The 23,713-nt window shown below is 41.7% G+C and overlaps 1 protein-coding gene across 1 annotated transcript in view; it reads right to left on the minus strand.

Annotated features, from left to right (window-relative positions):
- Positions 1 to 1,684: 1,684 nt before the first annotated feature.
- RASGEF1C (RasGEF domain family member 1C) overlaps positions 1,685 to 23,713 on the minus strand; it is a 77,946-nt gene continuing 55,917 nt past the window's right edge. Inside the window, exons 5-14 of the mRNA XM_075056565.1 lie at positions 21,760 to 21,972; positions 19,540 to 19,614; positions 15,784 to 15,879; positions 14,579 to 14,681; positions 14,398 to 14,477; positions 13,659 to 13,754; positions 8,369 to 8,464; positions 6,881 to 7,004; positions 4,784 to 4,856; positions 1,685 to 4,347 (exon numbers count right to left, since the gene is read on the minus strand). Coding sequence (XP_074912666.1) covers positions 4,323 to 4,347; positions 4,784 to 4,856; positions 6,881 to 7,004; positions 8,369 to 8,464; positions 13,659 to 13,754; positions 14,398 to 14,477; positions 14,579 to 14,681; positions 15,784 to 15,879; positions 19,540 to 19,614; positions 21,760 to 21,972 — 981 coding nt within the window. The 3' untranslated portion in view covers positions 1,685 to 4,322. The remainder of the gene's footprint in view (positions 4,348 to 4,783; positions 4,857 to 6,880; positions 7,005 to 8,368; positions 8,465 to 13,658; positions 13,755 to 14,397; positions 14,478 to 14,578; positions 14,682 to 15,783; positions 15,880 to 19,539; positions 19,615 to 21,759; positions 21,973 to 23,713) is intronic.

Raw genomic sequence — 23,713 nt, forward strand, 5'->3', positions numbered from 1 at the left:
AGTAATCTGAGCTCTGTTCTAAACTGGATTTACAGTCATGTGCAAACCAGTGCTCATGTGCTTTAATAAAAGGTGCGTAAACTATTGCAACAAAACATGACAAAGTAACCAAGGTATCAAGGGACTGGCTTGATTTTGAGTAATTATCTTATCACCACTGACCACATCATAAAATATTTTCAAGCTGAGAAAAATATCTCTATGCTTAAATTGTTTCTTATTTGAAGTGTTTTAGCAGCTATGTCCACACTTTGTTGAAGTGCCATTTTGGCAGTGGCTGGGATCACAGTTTGCTTCCAGATCTGTATGTCCTCTATCCGCATGAGGAGCTTCCAGCCAGCTGTATGACAGGATTGTGTTAACTGCCTAACAGAGGAATAACGATATGCTAAACTCAGTATACTCTGGTGCACAGGGTTCTTGTGTGCTAGACTCATTTCAAGAGTTTTTGCCTGCAAAATTCAGTCATGCCCAGCAGACCTACATTCATCCACCTTTAATTAGGTAATGCGATTGACGCTGATGTGAAATTGAGGGCAAGATTGTATGATTAAGTGTCTTTTGAAAGGCATTGAGCAAGTTCACCTACTGACTTCAACACAAGCTGAAGGCACGCAATTCCCTCATTGTTTTTCACTAGGCTTTTTATCTAGCCCCACGTTGCAGAATGGCACACTCAAGAAATGAAAAAATAGGACTTTTGCTACCACTCTGATTACACTAGAGGAGGTGCAGAAGTGATTTAATATATTTGGGTCTTTTAACATATTGCTGTATACACAGAAGCTAAGTTAATGCTTCTGAAAGACTCTGTGTCATATATTCACATCTTACTAGCTTAGGGTTTTGATACTAACACTATAGACCTATAGCTCTAGTTTTGCTCTGTTCTCTGTGTAGCATTAGTTCAAAGCAGTTGTCAGAGAGGTGAATCCACTGAAAAAAGTGGAATTAGAAAGCCATGACATTACTACTAGTAACTTGTCTAGATGTTAGTCTAATGACTACATGCCTTACAGTGGCTTAGTGCTTGGTATTAAGTGATATTGCTTTCTTTTCAGCATGGTAGGAGTTCTTTACACGTTTATAGCAAGAAAACATTAATCATTGGAGGTTCTTTTTCTCATTTTCATGTAATGTTAATACATTTTTGGAAGAAATCTATTCCTCAAATTGTCATCCTTTGTTTTCAGTTGTACTTGTGCTTTGTAAAACCTGTTGGTAAAGCAAGGGGCTAACCACTCCTGTCTGGAGTTCTACACCCTAGTTAGGCCAAATATGAATTACAAATGCAACTGACAGCTGTAACTTAAGGCTTTACACTGTTTCTGTTTAAATCTATAGGATTTTAGCCATGAAATTATCTGAAGACAAGCTATGATTAGTAAAGTCTGTTTTTTAAAAGTGCTGTCTTCTCATTTTAAGTTGCTGTGTACTCTCATCTCCAAGCCGCTTTGCAAAGAGCAGCCAGTGTCTCTGGAGATCAGATACTACAGATCAACATGCCATGCACCTCTATAAAGCAATAATTGCCTCAGTGTTCATCAAGAGATGAGGATGTTTAGCACCTCTGAAAAAAGACCTTTTAAATGTGTGACTACATAAAGGCTTAAAGATAATTTGGTGCTTCTGAAAGTCCCACTAAGCCCTTAATATCTACCTACATCTGACCATTATGCTTCCATTTTAAGCACCGAGGTTTGAAAGTTTTGGACTATGAAAGTGGTTTAGTTTGCAACAGCGATAAACTTTATGAGATCTAATTTAACTCATACTTAAAAATTGCCTGAATTCATGGAAGGTGCCCAAGAACATAAAGTATTATCATAAGAAATCACATTTTGATTCATCTTCAGGGTGTTAAAATCTCAGCTGTACCAGCCTCTGTTGGCTGATTAGAAAAGGAGTGAGGATTTGCATTTTAAAAAGCAGGTTTTAAGAAAGGGCCCATCCACCTACATTGGGTTTCAGATAAATAAAAAAACATTTCTACTATGAAGTCGCACTGTGCCTGTTAAAAAGATGCAGATATTAAGAAAAAAATGACCATTTAGCAAACACACTTAAGCATTAGCATTGTTGTAGATATGTTTATGGTTATTGCTCTGAATTTGGTTGGAATTTAACAGGCTTTTAATAGCATCATTTTGGAAATAGTTCTGCTTGAAGGAATGCCTTCGTGTGTGTGTTTCTCTGTATAGCTCTCAGCTCACGTACAAAAATTAACAAACAGCATATTAACAGTATCACCAGAATAGTGATCATTTCCTGGCTGGAATGATGTTGTACGATCCTTACACTTAGTTCTTCCATACAAAGCTTGAGTAAACACAAGACATTTTTATGTTCTCTCTGCTTGAATTCATGTGCTGATAGACCTATATGAAAAGGAGAACTGAAGTTCTGCCTCGAGCCCCTACGTATGCAAATCTAGAAGCAGCTGTCCTGCTCATCTCAGCAATTGCAAGAGCAGTGGATTCAGGTGGCCATGATCCAGACTGCACAGATTTTCACAGATCATAACCCAACACAAGAACTGCACTGCAGACACTACAGACCTTTAGTATATCACATAGAGCATGTCTCAGGCTGCTGGACTCCCAATCAGCTCAATTGTCAGAGCTGCCTTCAAACACTAGATCACCAATGCCTCACATTTCAAGAACTCACTCAGGCCTCGAGAACTTCTGAGGGCTGGCAGAAGTCAGGAACATTTCCAGTTTTCGGGCTAAATGCATAGGCCAACACAGCCAGGTTTTGTGATTAGACTAACTTTTCAAAACACCACAGCCACTTGGAATCACTCTGTAGTGAAATGAAACTATTACTGATCTCAAAGAAAGGGTTACATCCTTCTGTTGCAGACAGAGAAAGACTGGAACATCTGAAAAGGCCAGCATCAAGTCAGCAATAAAATGCAAAGTTCAATATCATATGGCATTTAGGTTTAATTTAAGCTTTTTGAGGTCTTTTCTGGGGCAAGTAGGAACATTCCTTCCACATACAACTAGTCTACTGTTAGGGCTTAGTTTTGAATCTAATATCCATATAGTTCATTATCATTTAATATATGTGTTACAGTAGCACCTTGATTATTGTACAACTTTAAACACAAGACATAGTCCCTACTTCATATTATTTGTAAGTAAATGGTGAACATGGTTTAGATCCTAAAAATAAAAAGAGAGAAAAATGGTTATCTGCTCATGAATGACAAAGTCTTTAGTGCATTCATTCTAGTCTGAAACCCTTTGTCTTCTTAAAGCATACCATGTAGTTCCCAAATTCAGAGCAATTACTGCCCCCATCCTCTTAGTATCATGTTGCAAAATAAACAGTACTGTATTAATTGGAACCTGATAGATTTTTTTCAAATGGTAATGCAGTATCTTTTTTCTTTAAGTGTGATAAAACCTTCTAAAAGATGCAACTTAGCATCAACGAAACTAGGGAAAACACTACGTACACTAAACAGAGGTAAGCTGAGTCCAGAGTCATTTGCTTCTTCAGTTCAACTTTAGATGTAGTGGGGGGTCTTTAAGCAATACCGGCTACACTCTGTGCCCTCCTCAGATCTGCCAAGATTCACAGTAAGAAAAGGAACAACAGTGGTGGGAAGAATAACTAAGCAATAGCCATACTTCAGATTGTTCTCTGTAAAAATTCATGGGGTTTGTACGACTGTCCCATGCTGATGTGGTCTATATGTGACATCCGTGTATACATATGAGCGAGCAGTGTCAGTTTTCATCTGCTGGAAGCTTATACCTGTAGCAGTCAGTGCTTTGTTCAACAAGGCTGGGGGACTGCTAATGTAAGATTAAGTTCTTCTTTCTTCATTCAGCAATTAACCAGATTGCTGCTGTGTCCGTGTTTGATTTAATTTTACAATCCTCAGAGGGTTTAAAGAGCTGCTGTCTGAAGCACCTGCTTCTGAAATATTCATGTGTATTTTTTTGCTTTCCTTTTTTTATACTTTTCCATTCTCCTTTGCAGTACCATGGTTCTCCATGCTCCTGATTTTCTTACGTTTTCCTTCAGAGGCGAAAGTTACAGTGATCCTGAAGCATTTTGGGCACAGCCACAAATAGTCTGTTTGTCCTTCCTCTCTCTGTCTTAGTTAGAAAAGCGTCATTGTGCACACAGTTCTGTTGATTTCAGTGGATGAATCCAGTTCATCCATCATGTTAGGCAGTCAAAAAACCCAACCAAAAACTCAAACAAAAAAATTGTCTAAATCCCAAACAGGCATCTTTGGAATCAGTAGTGCAAAATGTTTGCGGATTTCTTTTCCTTGACCTACTGCAATAATCTCTTAATCTTCAAGTCTTTCCTAAAATAGTGGATCTGTAAATTTAAAACATAAGAATAATGAAAATAAAGCAAATATAAAGGTGGGTTGTTTGTTTTTGTTGGGTATGGTTGTTTTTTTTTTAAATCACTCTCTTCAGATTCTCACTTATACCAAACCATTATACATCTCTTATAAGAGATATAAACTGTAGGAAGATCCAGTTAACCTAGGGCATTTTTCATCTACACCAGGCCTCTTTTGCATGGGTACAGCACTCTATAAATGCACAAATGGAGGGTATTCTTTAAATGGTGGATAATTTGAGATTACGATAAGCTTTTATCAGTGTCTCAGCTCTGTAGATTAGCTTTAAGTGGAAAAGACCTCCATCAGAGGTCACATTTTACATGTCAGCACTTGACAAGTTTTAACTATCAGTGCAACATTTTGGAGGTGCTTTAGAAATGAGCTGATAAAATGAGTGGTTACCTTAAGGATTTCCACCTGTCTTTTTCTGTCTGGTTTTCCGGACTTTCACTTTCATAGGAAGCCAGATACAACCCTGGAAAAGGTAAATACGTGTTATTCCAACAGCAACAGTAACCCCCTATCACTCTGCATTCTCTTATGTCCTATATTGTAACACACAACAAGAGAAACTTTAAAATTTCATGGTCTGCCAGGTAGCTGGTAATCAGTAGGACACTGATGTTTAGCTTACATGTCTACCTTTGGAAAGCTGTTAGGTTCATTTTGATGGAACAGTAAAGAAGCCTAGAGTTAAAATCTGTTAGCATGACCTTCTTATAACAATATTCAGCAGTTAAATGGTCTCTGGTTTTGCATATAGAACTTTGGGCCTATTTACTCCATCACAGCACTGCTACCAAAGTGTTATATGAACATTAAAAAAGAGAGACCATGAGAGCTGACAGCTAAACAAATAAACTTTTTAAAATTAAGGATATTCCCATCACTTCACACAACCTTATCTTCCTCAATCTTTTTAAAGCTTATGGGGACACGGTATCTTAAATGGATACAAAACACCCTCTAGGTAAGAATGAGTTACAGAAACCAGAGAGGGAACACAGTAGAAGAAAATAAACAGGTCTTTTTTTTCTGCAAAACTGTGCACTGTAGGATGCATTTTATGACACCAAAATGTGTCTAGGCTGTAGAGTCTCCTCTGCAAAAGCTGGCGGTGCATTAATATCGCACTATCTTCACAGAATTTTTTTTAAGTAGGCTGTGATTTGTGTTCACACACATTTCCTCATTTGACTGTTTAGCGATGCTTTATTCTTTAATGCTGGAATCATCTCAGTATTCAAGTCTGTGCTACAATTCAATTGCATTTTAATATTCAAGTGTTGGCCTGCTATTCTGCCATGCTGTGACAAGCATAGTACAGCTGCATTTCACATACCACTGCTGCATCTCTCTAATATATTCTCCCACTTTTTACTCAGGGCAGGTCTTTCTGCTTGGCACTTCCCCTGGCTAACAGGGGAGGCCTGCTATGACTTCTGCAAAGGGCATCTCATGAAAGCAGTATGAATATAGGGGAGGGCATGAGAGAGAAAATCTGCAAAGAATTAGTGGGTTGAGGTCATCCTTTTTTGGTCCAGCAGCCTGAAAACTGCACTTCTACCCTTGACTTTCACTTTCTGTCCCTTTAGAGCCTAAAACCAGAACAAATGCCTCCATCCTATCTCCTTTCAATATGTATTACTTTAATCACATTAATTATTCTATTTTGGCAGTCATTCTTCTTAGGATTTAGGCAGGATTTTTGAAGCAGTATTTTGTGTTCCGAAGTAGTCCGTGAAATAAAAACTGTCTGGTCTGATTAACTTGGATTAGTACAGAAAACTGCCTATAGAATCAAGAAAAAATAAACCCAACACCAGTATAGCTTATGGGAATATAGCTATAGACAATTCTGTGCGTGACAATGTACCAAGAGGCAACTGACACAAACCAATATGAAATGACACAGTCTGACATGCTGGATACCAAACTGAAGAGGACAGATAAGTATAAAAAGACAATCAGAGAAATAATTTCAGAACAGGGCTTTCATAGCTACAGCTTAAATTAATTACTAAAAAAGATTTTCTTAAAAATTCTTTTCTGCAGATAACATATTTCTTTGCTGTAGTAGAGGAGGTCAGCTGGACTACCATCGCCGTGGGCTGTGCTCACTGAAGGGATGACAGTGTTGGTTTGCGGAAGAGATTAGTTCTGGCTCCATCAATCACAGAATGAGTGGCTAAGGGACAGCTGACATTCATAGCAGTCCACGACATGGTTGTGTGGCCTCTTTTTGTGATTACAAAAATAGGGCCACAATGGCAACTTCCTAGACAGTGCCTTATAGAGAAGTTATGGACAGGAGAAAAGCAATCAGGCAGCAGCTTCATGAGCTAGAAGGTTTTATTTGCAAAACCACAAGCTGTGTGACAGGAAAGCTAGGAAAGAACCAGGACTGGTCAGTGAGAGAGGTCACCAAAGCATGGATCAGGGTGTTAGTAGAGATGAAGAGACATACTTTCAGTGATAAGAGATTGTACAGAGTCTTACCATCTTCAGTAAAAATGGGAGCAGTATGCAAGTAGTGGATGATGTTAGGGTCTTGTTCAAAGGGACATTCCACTTGCTTCCATGTTATAAATTCTCCTACTTGCTTAGCCAATTCCAGAAATTTCTGTAAACATAAAACCATTCTACTCAGATACAGTAAGATTATCTCAGTAAAACAAACACATCCAAGCAGAAGACTGCGATCCAGGATCCATCATGCCAACCACAAAGACATTAGGAGAAAAGACCCTCATATATTTTAGATGGGTACCTTTTCACAGTTCATTTACAGGGGAAAGAGAGAGGAAAGGTGTGCTACATTTCTTCTTACAAGCTGTCTCAGTTTGTACTCAAATGAAAATGTATCCATGAACAAAGTTATGGGTTACACATGTATATTTAGGAATAGAGGACATAAACATTGATGGAACAGGAGGGAGCAGAATTAGATATAAATTACACAAAGTGGAGTGACTCCAACGCCTCACAACTCTTCAGGCCTTCTAACATTTCTGATACAATCTAAGGCAATGCCAGGCTCAGTGTTTTAGGCATGACTCACTATCTCACAATGCCAATAACTGAAGGAGAAATTTAATGCAACCCAAGTGACACTGAAGAAATGATTTACAAAGAAGTTGAGAGCTCAAGAACTATTTTCTCATTGACACTGGGCAGTTCTTTCAGAAGCACCTCATCCCTGCCCCTCCACCAGAATGCAAGAACACAGCCATCACAACGCATAGCACAATGCAGAACACCTGAGTGCCTGCACACTGCCGCTAGCAACGAGTTGTACCAGCGTAAAACCATCCGCTCCAGCAGAGAACTGGGGTTACTCAGGATACGTGACTAACACTACCTAGTGCCAGGGCTGTGGGGGAATATAAATACTTCTACTGCATTTAATAGAAATTCTTCTGTGTAAAACCTACAGACAGGGGATAAGACATTCAAATCCTTACATCAGCGGCATGACATTTACCTCATGGACACAGTGATTCTGTACTCTATATGTAATTCTGCTTGCATTCTAATTTTTCTTTAATGACCACAAGTAATTTATGTCTTACTTTGCCAAACCTCTTTATTAAAAATAAGAAAGGGTTAAAAAGGCAGATAAAGTATAAAGCGTTTTATACTGACTTATTTATGTGTGTATATAAGAAAAATAGTTTTTCATGTTTTCTGAAAAAGTCATCTTCCCCTCTAAGCCGTAAGTATAGCCATTTATACTACTGACACTATATTTCTAACAGCCAACCAACATCAAGCAAGTTAGGATGATCTGCTTGTAATGTTTATGTAAAACATACATATTAATTCTTTTAAAAAACATTCTGGGATTGGTTTAACCTTCACGCAGTTACTTGAGATGGTCCATTTTGGCATATTCAGTCTTTGCTGGTCTGCGCTGAAATTGGAGGCAAAAGGTCTCAGATAGTGCTATCGGAATGGGATAGATAAAAACATTTTTTCAGATCTTACTTCAAAGTTGACATGTCCATTTGGAAGGCGATTAGCACATCCTTCATTCAAAAAATAAATGTCTTTGATCAATAGGCTGAAGAAGGGGATCACAATCTGTGAAGAGAAATGACATAACTATTATCTTTCCAATTCAGTATTTTCTCTGCATGAAAGAAGAACTCAATCAGGAGAGAGGAGAAAAAAAAATACTAACTTTTCAGTGTGCTACACAGAAAGCAGTAAAGTGAAAGGCAAACAAAAGGACAGTAGGGTATAGACACCTTCAGCCATCAGGAGAATGTACGCTGAAATGAACTGAACACAATGTTCACTGAGCAGAATAACACGACTAAGAAAATGCTAATATTCCAGTTTATTATCAACAGCATCACTGTCTGATGACACGATCAGACAGCAAAGAGCAAAATAAAATTGCAGAACTCTTCCCTTCTCTGTTGGGTCTTTGTAAGCAAAGATGTTGAATACACAAATCGAGCAATTTAAAGACAGCTGGGAACCAAAGAACCAGTATTGTCCCTGAACAAGGAAAGACACAATAAAATTTGATGACCAAGGACTTGTGTGTAAACAGTTAATCAGGAGCTGTTTCATTTTCAGCAGCTCCACGTATAGCTACCTCTTGAGGCACGCAATTTCCTTCCTGGTGCCTGATTAGTACAACCTGCTTCTCCAAATTAACCTGCAGACAGTAGGATTGAAAATATTAATTTAGTTGGCAGGAAACTGCCAACAGTAGCCAGAGAGATCATTGTAGCACTCAAAATAAGCCCTGGGCATCATCCAGGGCAAAGTGGCATATAGCAGTGATCCAAGCTTTCTCTCTAAACCAGCAGAGCCAAGTCATAATTTGCTATAGGAAAAGTCTACTTCTAGGTAAGACTCCTGAAATTAATGGAATTACAGGAGGGATAAATTTGATGCCAGATGTTCTACAGCAGAAAGCAGTAACAGCGCTTCTGAGGTGCATCCCCAGCACATCAGCTGAGACCCAGAGTGGATCAGACTCCCTCCAGGTCCTCTTGTGTCACAGCTCAAAGGGAAAAGAAAGATAGCACAAAGGACCAGTCCATGACAAAGCTGACCCCCAGGGCTCTGGGATTCGATATTAAAATCTGAGTCTACCCAGCTCTCCAGCAGTGGCACTGTGACAGAAAAAGGCCACTTGGAACGTTTGAGCTATAAGGTCAGCAGCGACCTCTGTGAGCATTTTCCTGTGGCAGCAACATGTGTCTTTTAAGCCACTAAGTACAAACTTAATGACCATGAACTTAAAGGAAAGCACATTGCATGGTAGAGTGTCCAAATGTTTCCACTGGCCTATTTGTAAATTAACTGAACTGTAGCTTGTTAAGTGTGCACCAAAGTTAAAGTGCCTTCATGGCGTGCAAGACCAGCCAAGGGAGCAATCCTTTAGTTAAGTATTTAATGTCGTACTGTTAGTCCATCTCATGCTGTACCTCAGCTGTAGTGGATATGAAATGGACCTAGAACAGGATTGGCAGCTGTTATTTTCCAGTCTACAGCCTTCACAAAGCAACAGTGAGTGCAAGCAAGTCATAGACGCAAAAACGCTTACTGAGGAAAGGAGTCTACAAGCTACTACCAACTCTTGCTGTGAAAATGGAAGCCAATTTCTGTTTCAGCTAAAATACCACATGCAGTAAACTGCTAAAGATCTGCATCTCTGCTGGCTTTTTTATGGGACAGCCATAGATAAACTCTGTAATGTCAGTGCGATAGCCATAAAAAAGCCTGGACTGATGCTCCAAGAGCCACTGGCATTATCCTGATACATCCCACTGATACAATAGAGGAATGGAAACAAAGCACAGCCTAACCCCCCCAAAATCCTGAGCCCTCCTATCAGGGTAAGGTGGAACAATTTTTAGTCAAACTGAGCTAAGTGTGTTTCAGGATTCATGTTTATATCATCCAAACCAGATCAATCAACCTGAGGTAAAAACTACAATTCAGTCGATGTAGTCTGTCTTCTACCAAAAATGATGATAACTCTGTAACCACTGTGGTCTTATGAGGTGGAAAGATACAGAGAGCCAGAGCCAGATACTGGTCCCCAGCTAGATATTACTGCCAGGTTCTGTCTACATATTTTTTGCAGGCACATGTGAACTTCTTCTGCCCTGCACCACACTGCCTGGGAGCTAGGTCACCATCATTAGTGGTACTAAACATAAACGAAAAGCCTTGCTGAGAGGGAAGGTATAAGAATGTGGGCTCAATGCCATGCTAATACAGCTACAAAGCCACCAGTCAGCTCAGAGCACGGGCAGAGCTTGTTCTCATCTGCATCCAAAAGGCGTCAAAGGCATACCCTAGGATACCAATTCTCGACACATTTCCAGGGGATTTCTGTCTTTGGGTCACTATTTATCTCCCCAATAAAAATATGTTACTCTGTATGTTTTGTTTTCCAAATTTCTGTAGGAAAAGCAACAAAAGTGGATATAGTTACATTCTAATGTTGGCTTCAGTCCAGGCACTTTGCTAGCATAAAATCTGGGTTAGTACCAGAAACTCGTATTTCACTCCCTTTTGAATCACCCCCCTGTGCCATCCAACCCACCCACATGCTGGAGGACAATTGCCTCCTGCAGAAAGAAGCAAGCTAATGAGATCGGACATGTTCTTCCTCCATAGTATCAGATGGCAACAACACACAGTACCGCACTGTACATACTCCCAACATTTCAAAGCCAGAGACATGTCATTAGCACAATGCAGGGTTTCCCAGTGGAATGACTTAATTTTGGAGGTGGTATAGGTCAGCTGACTGCATAGATAAAACCAGACTTAGTTTCTAACAAGTACACCCCTCTGAATTCTGGATGAAAGATCAGCCCTTCTTCATTACCAGTTTTCTCACCCTGCACTTTGGCAGGTTTATTTCTGCTGCTGTATTGCCCCTCTCAGCTTTGAGAGCTGCCTTGCCGTGCCTTTTTACAAGCCTGCTCATGAGCAAGTAACAAGTAGTTATGACTATGCCATTTACACACTGAGAGAAGGGCTGGATCAGAACAGTGCGGACTTAAGTCAGGGGATCCTCCATGGGTATATTGAGATCCTTCTCCTACAACCTGTGCTGCAGTCTCGCACAAGCACCCTGAGGATGAGGATGAAGCGGGTGACGAAATCAGGCAGTGTTCTTTGTGCCAGAAGGCCGGTGTCACATGGGGAATTTGGGTGAGATATGTGCACAGAGTAGGAGGCGGGAGGGTGTCCCAGGTCACTGGCTCACCCTGTCTCCCTCTGAGGATATTATTTAGCCCCTGAGCTGTGCTTCTGTTCAAGTGCTGCGCAAAACTCAGCAGCCAAGACACCAGGCCTGAGGAGAGAAGAAAGTAACACTTCTAGTAAGGCTGCCAATTACGTATTAGCTCTTTTGAGCCCATGAGCAATTTTTCTTCCTGCGAGACATAACCCATTGCTTAGTCTGTTGGTCTGCGACAAGAGTGCTCCCTCCAGAGCACCTTCCTTCTCAAGCAGATGGACTGAGGCCTGAAGCCTCTATCTGTGCTTCTGGGGTGTCCACTTGTTGAGAAGAGGGGTGGAGGGGATTGGGATCTCAAACTTTTGTAAGCACAATTCAGTTTGAAGATAAAATTTTCTTCAGAGTGAGCTTTGCTGCAAGTTTGCCAGGAAACAACAAAATATTCTATCAAAAAAGTGATCATGTTCTTTCAATTTTATTCAAACGCATTAAACAAATAACTGATAATCCTGCTTATAAAAAGAAACAAAATTCCTTAATTCCGACAGCAAGAATTACACGATCTGCTGTATCTGACACCGTAAAATACCCAGTATGAGTAGCTACCAAATCATATGCTTGAGCATTTTCTTGAACTAATGTTATCTACACAAGGGAAACAGAATATGGACTTTTTCTTATGTAAAATAGATTCCTTTCAATCTAATAACCTCTCTGCCCTCAGTCGTAACCAGCTAGGGGCAGAGATATAACAGAGATTGCTAACTTCCACAGGAAATTAAGTCAAACAATAAAGCAACTGGTTTGAATATATATGATGGTCGCAGAGGAACTAAACTGCAGAAGCATCTCAGACTGACAAGTCCTTGCTGCCGCATGTGAGAGTTAAAAGAATTTCTCTGCCGGTCACAAACATCCAAAGCCATCGTCTCTTCCTTGCACACAGAAGTGCTTTTCAGAACAACTCTGCGTACTCCCATTGCAGCTGAGTCAGCCTGTGACCAGATGCTGATCTCATTTCACTGTAAATGCTGTGAGATTCCATTAGCTTCAGCAGATTTACATCAAATTTACATGGATGTGAGATTAGCATCTGGCCTGGCTCCTCTAGTGAATGAATACTAAATTCCATATTATGCTTGTTCATGCAGCATCTACTTTACCTTAGCTATGCTCTGTGCAGAGATTACCTATTTATGACTATGTGCAATTGCAATGTTAAAAATAAACCCTCTTTCATAAAACAACAACAAAAAAAAAGAGAATTGAACGGAGACATAAGAAAATTAACAAGAAACACACTGGGGCACAAAACAGGAGAATCCTGCACTAACATCTTGTCAATCTGATTTTTGCAGCATCAGTGACATCTCAGAAAGATACGTATCTGCCACGAGCACTGATAAAATACTTCAATTCCTGCTTACTGAGATGGCAGCAACAACCAAATGAGATGAAAATTCACAAGGACAGAATTTCACCCCAAATTTGCTGCAGTGGATTCAGAACAGACTTCTTTGCAGGACTTGTGGTAAGTCATCTTTCCCTCATGTAAGTGGAGAACCACCTCATCTTCGAGTGCTGTGCCCTTTGCTCTCTATCTCAAATCACACACTACACAATAGGGGCTTGTCTGCACAGAGGCCTGGCTGGCACAGTTGTAACAAAAGCACAGTTCCACCTGGGCCTGCCAGGCTGATGCTCCATACCAAAATAAAAGTCATTTTAGTCTGGAATACCTGTTCCATCAGGTTTATCAATTTAAACAATGTGAATTTTCCAGGGATATAGAGATGCTTGCAACAAAGTCCTCCATGCTGTGCGTCCTGCCTTCTCTAGCCCCAATGTCCGAGAGCAAGTCCACAAAAGCCCTGTGATCCATTTCAGACTCCTTTCAGCCACCGATTTACATTTCTAATTGCATTTAGCAGTGCACGAGCCTTGCATTGGTGACCCAGGGAAGGGAGGAGAGCATTTGCATCAAGTCTTTGAGCTGCTGACTCTCAGCAGCAATGCACACCACCCATTTGGAGATAAAAGGGATGTGGTCACACTTACCTTCTCCCTGTTGCTGTGTGCGGTGAGGGATCTGTGAGCAGCCCCCCGCAATGCTGTTCTGTAGTTATAGAAGTTACCAGTAGGGTCCATCTGGTGCTAGATACACAAAAGAAGACACATTGGTTAGAAAGCAACCTGGGTCCTCTGAAGATAACCTCACCCACAGCTGTAGTAAACCCCGAACAGAGCCTAGCCTACACCTTAAAAAATACACATACACACAAAACCCATGAACCAAAGATACAAAGAGAGATCTACAGATCATGGCTGTTTGTACTTCTGACTGTTCTAGTAACAGCTTACTGAGCTTTTATGTGAAGAATAAGGACTGCACATTTTACATATACCAAATCCTGGGATCCTCAATACAAAAAAACAGCCTTGGGCCTTGTTCACTCGATGTCCAAGGTATAGCTTGGGAGCTTTACACTCAGCATTGTGTCTGTGGCCAGACAAAACTGGCATCAGTGCAAGCACTATAGCTTGCATATGGGCTCATATTTTGGTTTTTTTTCCCTCCTCCTATTTATTTGAGTGCTCTGATTCCCCTCTACATATCAGTAGCTTCACACCTTCCTCACTATACCTGGGAAACTTCAGCCGGAACCTGGCCCTCTGCCTATGAAACATGCCTGCAAACATCTCATACCTGGATAACAGTGTGAAAATTCACAAACAAAAAGATCCAGAATATAATTCAAGCAGTGTATCAGCACCTTGTGGTAGTTCTTTTTTTTACCTCAAGAATGAAAAATTTGGCTGTTTTCACTTTTGACCAAGTCTTCTTTAGCCTGGAAACTGGACTCATGTTCATTCCAGCTACAAGTGAGAAAGAAGAAAAGAGCACCATGGATAAGAGTTGGGTTTCCTTTTTCATCTGTGACAGCTGATGGAGAGACCTGGTTAGAAGCTGTACTTACAAATGATTGCCATCAGCGAATTAAAATTCCCTATGTTAAAGCACTCTCGGGCAACGTCAATGAAGAATTCAATGACTTGTGCTCGCTGTTTCTTTTTTGCAGGCTGCAAATTAAAATAAACAAATATCTGTAATAAGCATATGCAGAATTGGAGGGCATCTTAGGCATTTGTTCCATACATAGCATGGGTCCAGGCACAGCTTGGACCATCTGCTATCAGTCACTGGCCCTAATTCTGTTCCAGCAATCCAGTGGATGCTGGTGACTGGCAGTCTCTAAAATCAAAGCTTTCATTGCAGTGACACAGAAGAAATTCAAGGCAATTCCCAGGCTCGCCTCAGTTAATGTCTTAGCGCTGGAACAGGCAGCCCCAACAGCCCCGAAGCAGTGCCTCAGCTCCCTGCTGGCCTCCCTTAAGCCAGTGGGCACATCAGCACAGTCTTTCCTAAGGGCAGGATTTCACACCAATGTAACAGCAGCATCTTTGTCCCAGAAAGACTTTGTTTCACTGCCTTAACCCCTTTTCCCTCTTCTGGCCCTTTCAGCAATATGGTCAGGCCAAATGGTAGCTTGCATTCTAAATACACATTTTAATTGGACTGGAACCACCCCACCTTTTCCAAAGATGATCTTCAAATGGTAATGCTTTTGAGTCACAGGCTATCTAGGCTATTTATACTATTACTATTTCTCCCTTCCACACCCTTTTCAAAGGAGAAAACATTAATTTCATTCTGATGGGGCCAAGTTAAACAAACTAAAACCACTACCAAGTTAAAAAACAACTAGTCACAGCTACAGTTAATGGGCAGCAGGACAAAAAGCCATGCAATGGGATTTCACATGCACAACAGAGTTTTAGGGTGACAGATAACAAATACTGCTCCACTAGAATCTTTTTCAGCAAAAATCTCACAGGATAATTCAAGGCATTTTTCCCTCTCTTTTTCCCTGCAGGGTTCATTATTCCACACTGTGCTCCTGATACATCAAGAGAACAGCGTATCCCCTGTGTGTCGCCAGCTCTGTTTTGCAAGATGTTTGTGATTTATCAGGTCACTTCTGTGAGTGCAGTATTACTAAAACTAACCACCAGATGCTTAGCTAGGTCATAAGAAATAAATCCCTAGGTTTGCTTATTAATGTAAAATCTCAAACTGGTACTTCAGGCATGTGATAAAACATGCCACGTACTTTTCACTTACCATGCAAATTTCTGTTGCTACAAGATAGCAGAGTCTATTGAACCATTTCACATAGGCCTCAAGGTTACTTGTCTTCTTCTGTTCACTGAAACAAGTCTGGGAGAAAGAAGCACAGAAAGACATATAACTGTGTTTCAGTTAGCTGCCTGATTGCTAAGATAAATACTACACAAAGGTAATTACTGGCCACATCTCTCATGCACATGGAAGACTGTGCATTGAGGGCCCCTTTCAAAAAGTCAGTAGGTAGGTGCGTGGTTGGCAGATGCACAGGGTCTAGCTGAGTGTGTCACACTGCACAATTCACACTAGTGTATACAAAACAGCCTCATTTTGCCTGCAGCAAGTGTTTGCCGACACAGTCTGCACTGACCCTTGTTCACTGGGATATTAACAGCCAGGGCATTGCAGGATTCAGACAGCAACAAGAATATGCAGAAAAAGTAAGACAAGCACAGTCTTCCATAACACGCTTGGTTTGTGGCTTTGATTCCAGGACTTCCTTCACTTCAGTAAATGCAATCACCCACAGCCCTTTTCTGGAGGGGAGAGACCATAATTTAGTGAAGTGAACAAGAGATAAGCAAGAGAAAACACAGTTCTAGTTGCTTCTTTATGGAAAAAAAAATATTTCCCGTATTGAGGTTTCAGGATAATAGGCTCTCTAGTGACCAGCTCTATCTTGATGGCTGCTCTTGAACAGGTCACTTACATGCCAGAGATACTTCATTGATAAAAGCCATTGCAAGAAGCACATGTTTCACTCTTTTTATGAAACTTAACACAAATTCCCATAACCGATACAGGCTGTGGGAGCAGATACTTGGCTGAACTCTTCCAGTTCCTTTGACATCAACAGATAGTTCGACTGCAGCAGAGTGATAGGGCAGTTCACACAGCCTGAAGATGTTGCTTGGGATTATAAGAATTCAAGTCCTTTTCCCAGCCCTAAATTCTTAGGCTGTCCATCTAGGACACACTGCTCTCTAGAGTTCACGTGATTTATTTGAACATTCATTAACATCCACTAGAGGGTATCAGAGAATACTGATTTTTTGTTTTATTAAGAAGATCATTTCCCAGAGCTACCATAAATACGTGCCACTAAGAAGAAAATCACAATGCATAAACACAGATCCGTTAATGTCAATGGTACTACCCATATTATGTAAGTTAAACAAGTGACTAAAACCCCTTAAGAAATGGGGCTTAACATGATTTCCAAGGTAATTTAAAGTAAGAAAATATTCACCTATGATTCTGTACACAGGTGAGTTTAGAAACAGAAATCACAGTACCATGCTATGGAGCACATCTTAACAATCCTGAAATTCCTAGCCACATTATGAATAGCCCACATATACAATAAAAAATATATTTTAAAAGCATCTCAAAAGCAAATGTCAGCAAGCAGCCTGTAAATATCAAACAACACAAAGGAAACCCAAAGCAGCCCCAGTCTACCCATAGCAGTTGCCTTTCATGCACTCTCTGCTATTTCTCATTCCCTGTTATAGCAAAAAGTACACAAAACCTAGGTTTTGTTCTGAATATGGTATTTCCATCTCAGCACTGTTGTCCTGTGCCAGGGCATAAGAACCACAACTAATACCACAAAACTTGTGAAAAATGTGCAACAGCTGAAGTTGCAACAGACTGCTTTTTAAAGGTTAAGCTTTATAAATGGCAACAATATTTAGCACCTCCCTAGCATCTTCCATCTGCAACTCAAAGTGCTTGATAAACATTCATAAGTGAAGCCTTTTGAAGCCCTCATACAAGAGAGATGTTTAATATGATCTCCAGCTGGAGAGTATTCAGACCAGAGCCAATTCCCTGTGGTTAACAGGGGTGCTCTCCACGGGTCAGGGAATGATATGTCACTCCACGTAAGGTTTGGACTACTATGTACAATGTTCTCCATGGTCCCACATGATCTCTCAGCTATACCTTACCCTGGTGCAGAGGCTATTCTAAACCATCGTTGGGATCTCTGGTCAGCCCAGGCAAAGGCTGCAGAAAAGTTCCAGACTACCTCTGCTTTTATCAGCCTTGCTGATTTGAAGCCCAATAATTTGTTAATACCATGTCTTGTGTGAAAATGTTACAGCAGTTTTGCTTTAACTAAGTAGGTCCTCCTGGGGGAAGACATTGCGTTGAACTTAAAAGGCAATGCAGTGGTGCATTCCTGCTTTGCGCCTATTATTTTCTCTGTTACTGTGCACTTCCTTGAAGTCTCAGAACTGTTACTGACAGCACCTCAGTGTTCAGATTTGCATCTGAAGAACATGCGTAACTGTCAAATAGCTTGTCATAGTCTGTCAAGATGATTTGCTCGGATTTCCCATCCCACCATTATTTTCAGGCTCTCCGCCTCTCATTCTAATCCTTCCCGTCCACTTTAGCTGACGTTTCCTTATGTTTACTTGGTAACCTCAATTTCTCTTCACATCTTTGTGGTATTCTGTGCTGGCCCTGCATTTGAAATTCTGGAGACAGCTGCAGCCATTGTGCATACACTAGTTTATTACTGAACATTTCCTTCTTCCTCTTAGCATCCCTTCCCCTCTATGGCTTTATGCAATTTGATTTCACTCACTGCTGCTTCCCTCACACTCTTCCAGAATTCACTCAAATTTAGTGCCCTCATTTGATGTCTTTCATTTTACTTTGATACAGATAATGACAACTGTTAATTTTCAGTCTTGTCCCCATGTTTGCAGCAGGTTGCTGAAATCTCACTGTGGCTGGTTTGGTATTTCATGTTTGTGTCACATCTTTGCTACCTTGGGGTTCCTTCCTAAAGGATGTGATCAATGCTTATAATATTTGAAACACCAGCTCTGCCCACTCCCCTCTCCCTAAAACAAACTGCAGAATCTCCATAACTCCAATAAGAGATGGAAAGAGCCCAATGTTGCACTTTTTATTCATCTATCCATCCATCTATCCATCCATTTTTTCACCATTACAAGCTATTCTGGTGCTCTTTGGGCAGCACTATAAAGAGAGGTCTTCCTGTTATGTTCAGCATCCAATGATGAAATTCTGCTATTGATGTATGATCTCAGTGGGAGCCCATATGCAGTTCTGGGGAAGAATTTTCCACCCTCTTTCTTTTCTGGCAGCCTGTGAAATCTCTGACTTTCCCTCTCCAGCCAGTAAGTCTCTTTCCTTTTTGAGGCACTCCCTGAGATGCTGCTTCAACCCCTCCCCACTGGAATCACTGGAAAGACTCCAACTGGCTTCCACAGACTTTGGATGAAGCCCTGATCAGGCACTCTCCATTCCCTATGGTGCTTTGGGTTAAAAGCTATTGTGTAGAGAGAGAAGAGTATGTTGATTCATGACGCACTGACTCATTACTGTGGTGTCTGGGCACAGATTATGGGCATTACATCACATCCAGAGTCTTTACGCCTTCAACACTGGGAACAGACGTTCCCTGGCCGCGTACAGCCGCAAGCCATCTGCCCTGGTCAAAGCAGGTTAGGAGGAACAAGCCAGAAAGCAGAACATCAGGGTGCTGGCCAGGCCCAGGCTAGGACGTACTCTCACCAGGAAGGAATGGCAAGGACCTGCCAGTGCGAGCTCTACCAACAGGTCCCATCCTTGCCACAAAAATACAGGTCATCACTTGGCCTGGCCATCATCAACATGTGCCCCAGGCCCTGCTCTTATATGGATCTCATCACATCGGTTCATCTAGAACAAACAGTGATCACAGGAGACACTTCGCATGCAGACAAATCATACCTTGGTGCCATCCAGAGGGTCTTTATGTACAAATGCCTGCACAAACTCCTCAGGTCCAATGTGACTTAGCCTTTCCTATTGGGGGGGGAAGAGAGAGAGGAAGAAATAAGAAGGCACCCCAGAATCTCTTGTGTTTCTCTTGGTAAGGCATCCCCATTATCTGCCAGCTAGAATGTTGTTACTGAACTGGTAGACAGCCAACTAGCACCAGACATTAAAATTCATAAGAACAATTAGAGTTATTTCAGCAGAAAGAAGAAAATGAGAATAAGTATGTCTCATTACTGACAAGCCAGAATAAGAGCCCTCTCCACTGCACAGAGAGAAAGGTACTGGATGCACAAGGCCCCGTCTGGGAGCCAGCAGACCTCAGTTCTGTGCTTGGCACTGCCACAGACCTGCTGTGGTCCAGCATTACTCAATAGCCTTGTTTCCCAGCTGTTAAAATGGCAGTAATGCTGTGATCCGGTAACCATAGCAATCCCTTGCTTATCTGCACACACAGTGCTCTGACCCTACCTCCCTACTCAGTGAAGCTCAGGTGATACCCCAGGGTGGTGGCTCTGTGCCACTGGGGAAGGAAGGCGTTGAAGATACATGTGCTTACATTAAAGGCATTGCTCACACTGTAGAGTGGTCCAGACATTAACCAAAACAAGACTAAATAAAGCATCCAGATCTCTCTTAGTAAAAGACAGGCCATCTCCACCAGCTTCTGAACAAACCTGGCAGTACCAGCCACACCACTGGCGTTCTTAATAGGCTTTTCAATTCCCTTAAACATGTTTATTAGAAAAACAATATTTTCAGCAGGTTTAAGGTCACAAAGGTATTTCAAAGGAGGTATTTTGGAATTCCCATGGCCCAAACTTAGGACACTCAAGCAACAATAAAATCAATGGTAGTTTTGCATAAGTGAAAATTTTACAGCTACTCACATGCTATTTCCCTTGGCTTCTCACCTTGCTACTGATAACTGAACAGGACTCTTACTGACAAATAACTGTTATTAAATAAGTAGCAAATAATTCTTACTAACAAATAAGCATCAGACAGTTTTAGTGCAGAGTAGCTGGTGTACCGGATACAGTAAGTGAAAGAAAAGGTAGAGAGCACTGATTATAGTAAAGTGGAATGAAAACCTCTGGCTGCATTCGTTTTAAAAGTGCAGCGGTGCCCTGGTTACAGGGAATCTCCCCTTGGAAGACAGCTGTACTGCAGAGGAAAAGAAAAGCAAGAGACAAACTCCAGGCAAAAGGTCTTCTACTCTCTGGCTTAAGCTATATAAAGCAAAAAGAGATGAAGTTGCACGTTCTGAAAACTAACCAAAGTGAGGAGAAGATCCTGAATTTGGGGTTTCTGAGCTGTTCCACTTCTTGACAAATAGAGTATCAACTACCTTCAGAATTCCCAAGGCTAATTCCATGATATTCACTCCAATCCACAGTCCATTTCATGGTTTGTTTTTCCAGCCTTCCTCTCAAGGATGAACACTGTCTACAGGAGGACAGGCAGCAGGGAATCATTACAGCATCAAGAGATCTGCAGATGGCAGCAATGTTTTATGTTCTTCTGTGAACATCCAGGAGGTCTACACAGAGGACCTGAACCTGGGAGAAGGCTGTGCAACACAACAGTCTGTCCAACATCCTGGTACTGCAATTGGAGCGATTACCATCAAAAGCCTGTTTGAGAGTGAACTGCAGTCCAATGAGGGAAACAGCAAGACTTTGGGTGGGTGGTATTAGCACACCCTTGTATGTCCATGCACAAAGTCCCAAAAGGAAGAATGAAAACCGCATCAGACAACTCAGATGCTTTGTGTATCTGTAGGAACAGATCTGAACTGTTAACATTTCTTCCAAATTAATAAAAGGGCTAATGACCAGCCATTTCAATAGAACCTTCAGGTTGTGGGGCTCAGAGCACCTTACAGAAGTAAGAACCCCCTGACCTTGCTGGGACTATGACTTGCATTTCACAAATAAACAAGCTGAACAAGTAAAGTGGCCCACCCCGAGATGCACAGGAACACTGATATATAGCTTGCTTCTCAAGCATCTCTTAACCTGTCAAACCTTGCCTCCTGCTGCAGTGCTTATACAGCATGGGATGTGCTGCAGCAGTGCAGACATTTTTTGGTTATGTCTGGAATACTTAGCAGCTGATGGCTTAAAATAATACCTCTGACTGCAGAAGTTGGGAACCATTCCCACTTACCAGCTCCACATGTGTCAGCTGCTGAGCCAGAGTGTAAGGGTCACTGCAGACACTCAGGATTTCTCTCTGAATTGATGGAGGTTTACTTTTAAAGGCAACCAGCTTATCAGAGACAGCAGCACTGATCTTGACAATCCCTTCTTGCCCATGGCTGAGGGTTGCAAGCTTTTGATTCAGGGTTTGCAAAAGCTGATTCATCTTTTTCCAGTAGGCCTGGAAAGACAGGGAGAGAAAGAAACATAAACCACCCACAAAACTTGACAAAGGAGTGTTTTTATGCTGAATTTTCCCTTCTGCAAAATACTCCTAAGCCAGCAACAGGTTACCATTTTATTTTCAACAAGCCTATTTCAGAATAACCAGTCGGCTTAATTACAGTTCTGTGCTTCGGACCACAGAAACAGACTGCAGTCAAGAGAAGAGGCAGGCAGGACTGGTGGGTTGGGCTGGCACTGATACTCACATATTCCTGCCAACATCAGGATCAGAGGAGAGGTAATGCTACAACATGAGTTACTGCAGCTTTCTGGAGCTCAGCAGCATTCGATACCTATCCTTTATGTCAGCTACATGTTGGCTGAGAACTCTACCTGTTAGTGGAGCCTAGTCGACTCCTATTTATTAGGAATAAGAAATGTTTCTAATGCTATTCTCTCCATCCTTTTGAGCTGAAAGCAGTAGAAGCATGCTGCTACTTGCTACCCAGTTGGAGTGGTCTGAGCTTCGTGTAGCTTTGGGTATTTAATATCCAGAATGTTAATTACTGCTGAAGGAAGCTCATATCGTATTCCAAGCACAGCCGTGTGCTCAGCAGGATGATCATTACTAAGTTGCTCAGGTTGTTTTCAGAGCTGGAGCAGCTCTTTAACAGACAACGAGTGGAGCCGCTGGCCACGGAGGATGGGCAGAAAGAAATGACTTCAACTCTTCACGACTGACAGATGCAGACATCATAAAACTGAGATAACTGAGAGAACTGGTGGATGGGCTCTAAAGACAAGGATTAATTGGAAATGTCCTTGGGCAAAAGCCTCACATGGAACACGAGGTGTAGCCTGCTGAGGAACACGGCCTCATGGGCTTTCCCAGCCAGAGAAAGGAGCATCAGGCAGGGGTGCAATGGGTGCTTGCTCAGTTTCAAAGAGCACGGTCACTTGGGAAAACAGTTTGCAGGCTGGCCTACTGCCAGCTCCTCTTCCAGCACAAAGACACACAGTGGAAAGATCCTCTGGCTCCCCACAAGTGGAATAACTCCTTACTCCCCATCCAAACAGAATTTAGTAACATCAAGTTGCCAGTAACATCAGTTTGTAATCTGTCAGTATGAAACCAGAGCTGGCAAGGAGCCCTCTTCTGTTACATCTGTACTGTGCAGCAGATGTACACCCCGGCACCCTCCACGTAGTCCTCATCATCGCAACAGGACTTGGCCAGATTGTGCCTTCCCAAGAAGACCAACACACACCTGTGTCACATCCCAAGCTGGACACAGCCCAAGTCTTGGGAAGTACTCCTGAATCCCATGGTTTAGATCCAGCCTTCGTCTTCTTCAGACTTTTGTAGACTGTGGAAAGTCTTCAGTGTTAGGCATTGACAGCACTCATGTTTCAGGTGTTCAAGGTACCAGAAGCCAGAGTCAGCCCTCCTCTCACCTACATAGGATCCCATCTGCACACTGGAAGTAGCATCTCCTACTACTTCACAGTGAAAAATAACATGCTTACATTTACCCTGTTTCCATTACAGTCTGAGGCTAGAAACCTTCAGAACATCTCATGTGCTTCAACTTTTGCTGCAACACTTTGTAACTTTCATACAGCGTTTCTAGCAGAAGGTTTCACATGGCTGAGGAAGCTCTCATTTCATTCCAGGAGGATGCTCTCTTGAGCTGGGCTGGAACACGGGCCAGATAAGCAGGATGTAGTCAGGCTTTTTTTGCAGAATAGACCTGATA

This window comes from Buteo buteo, chromosome 24 (assembly GCF_964188355.1).
Source record: "Buteo buteo chromosome 24, bButBut1.hap1.1, whole genome shotgun sequence".
Taxonomy (NCBI): Eukaryota; Metazoa; Chordata; class Aves; order Accipitriformes; family Accipitridae; genus Buteo; species Buteo buteo.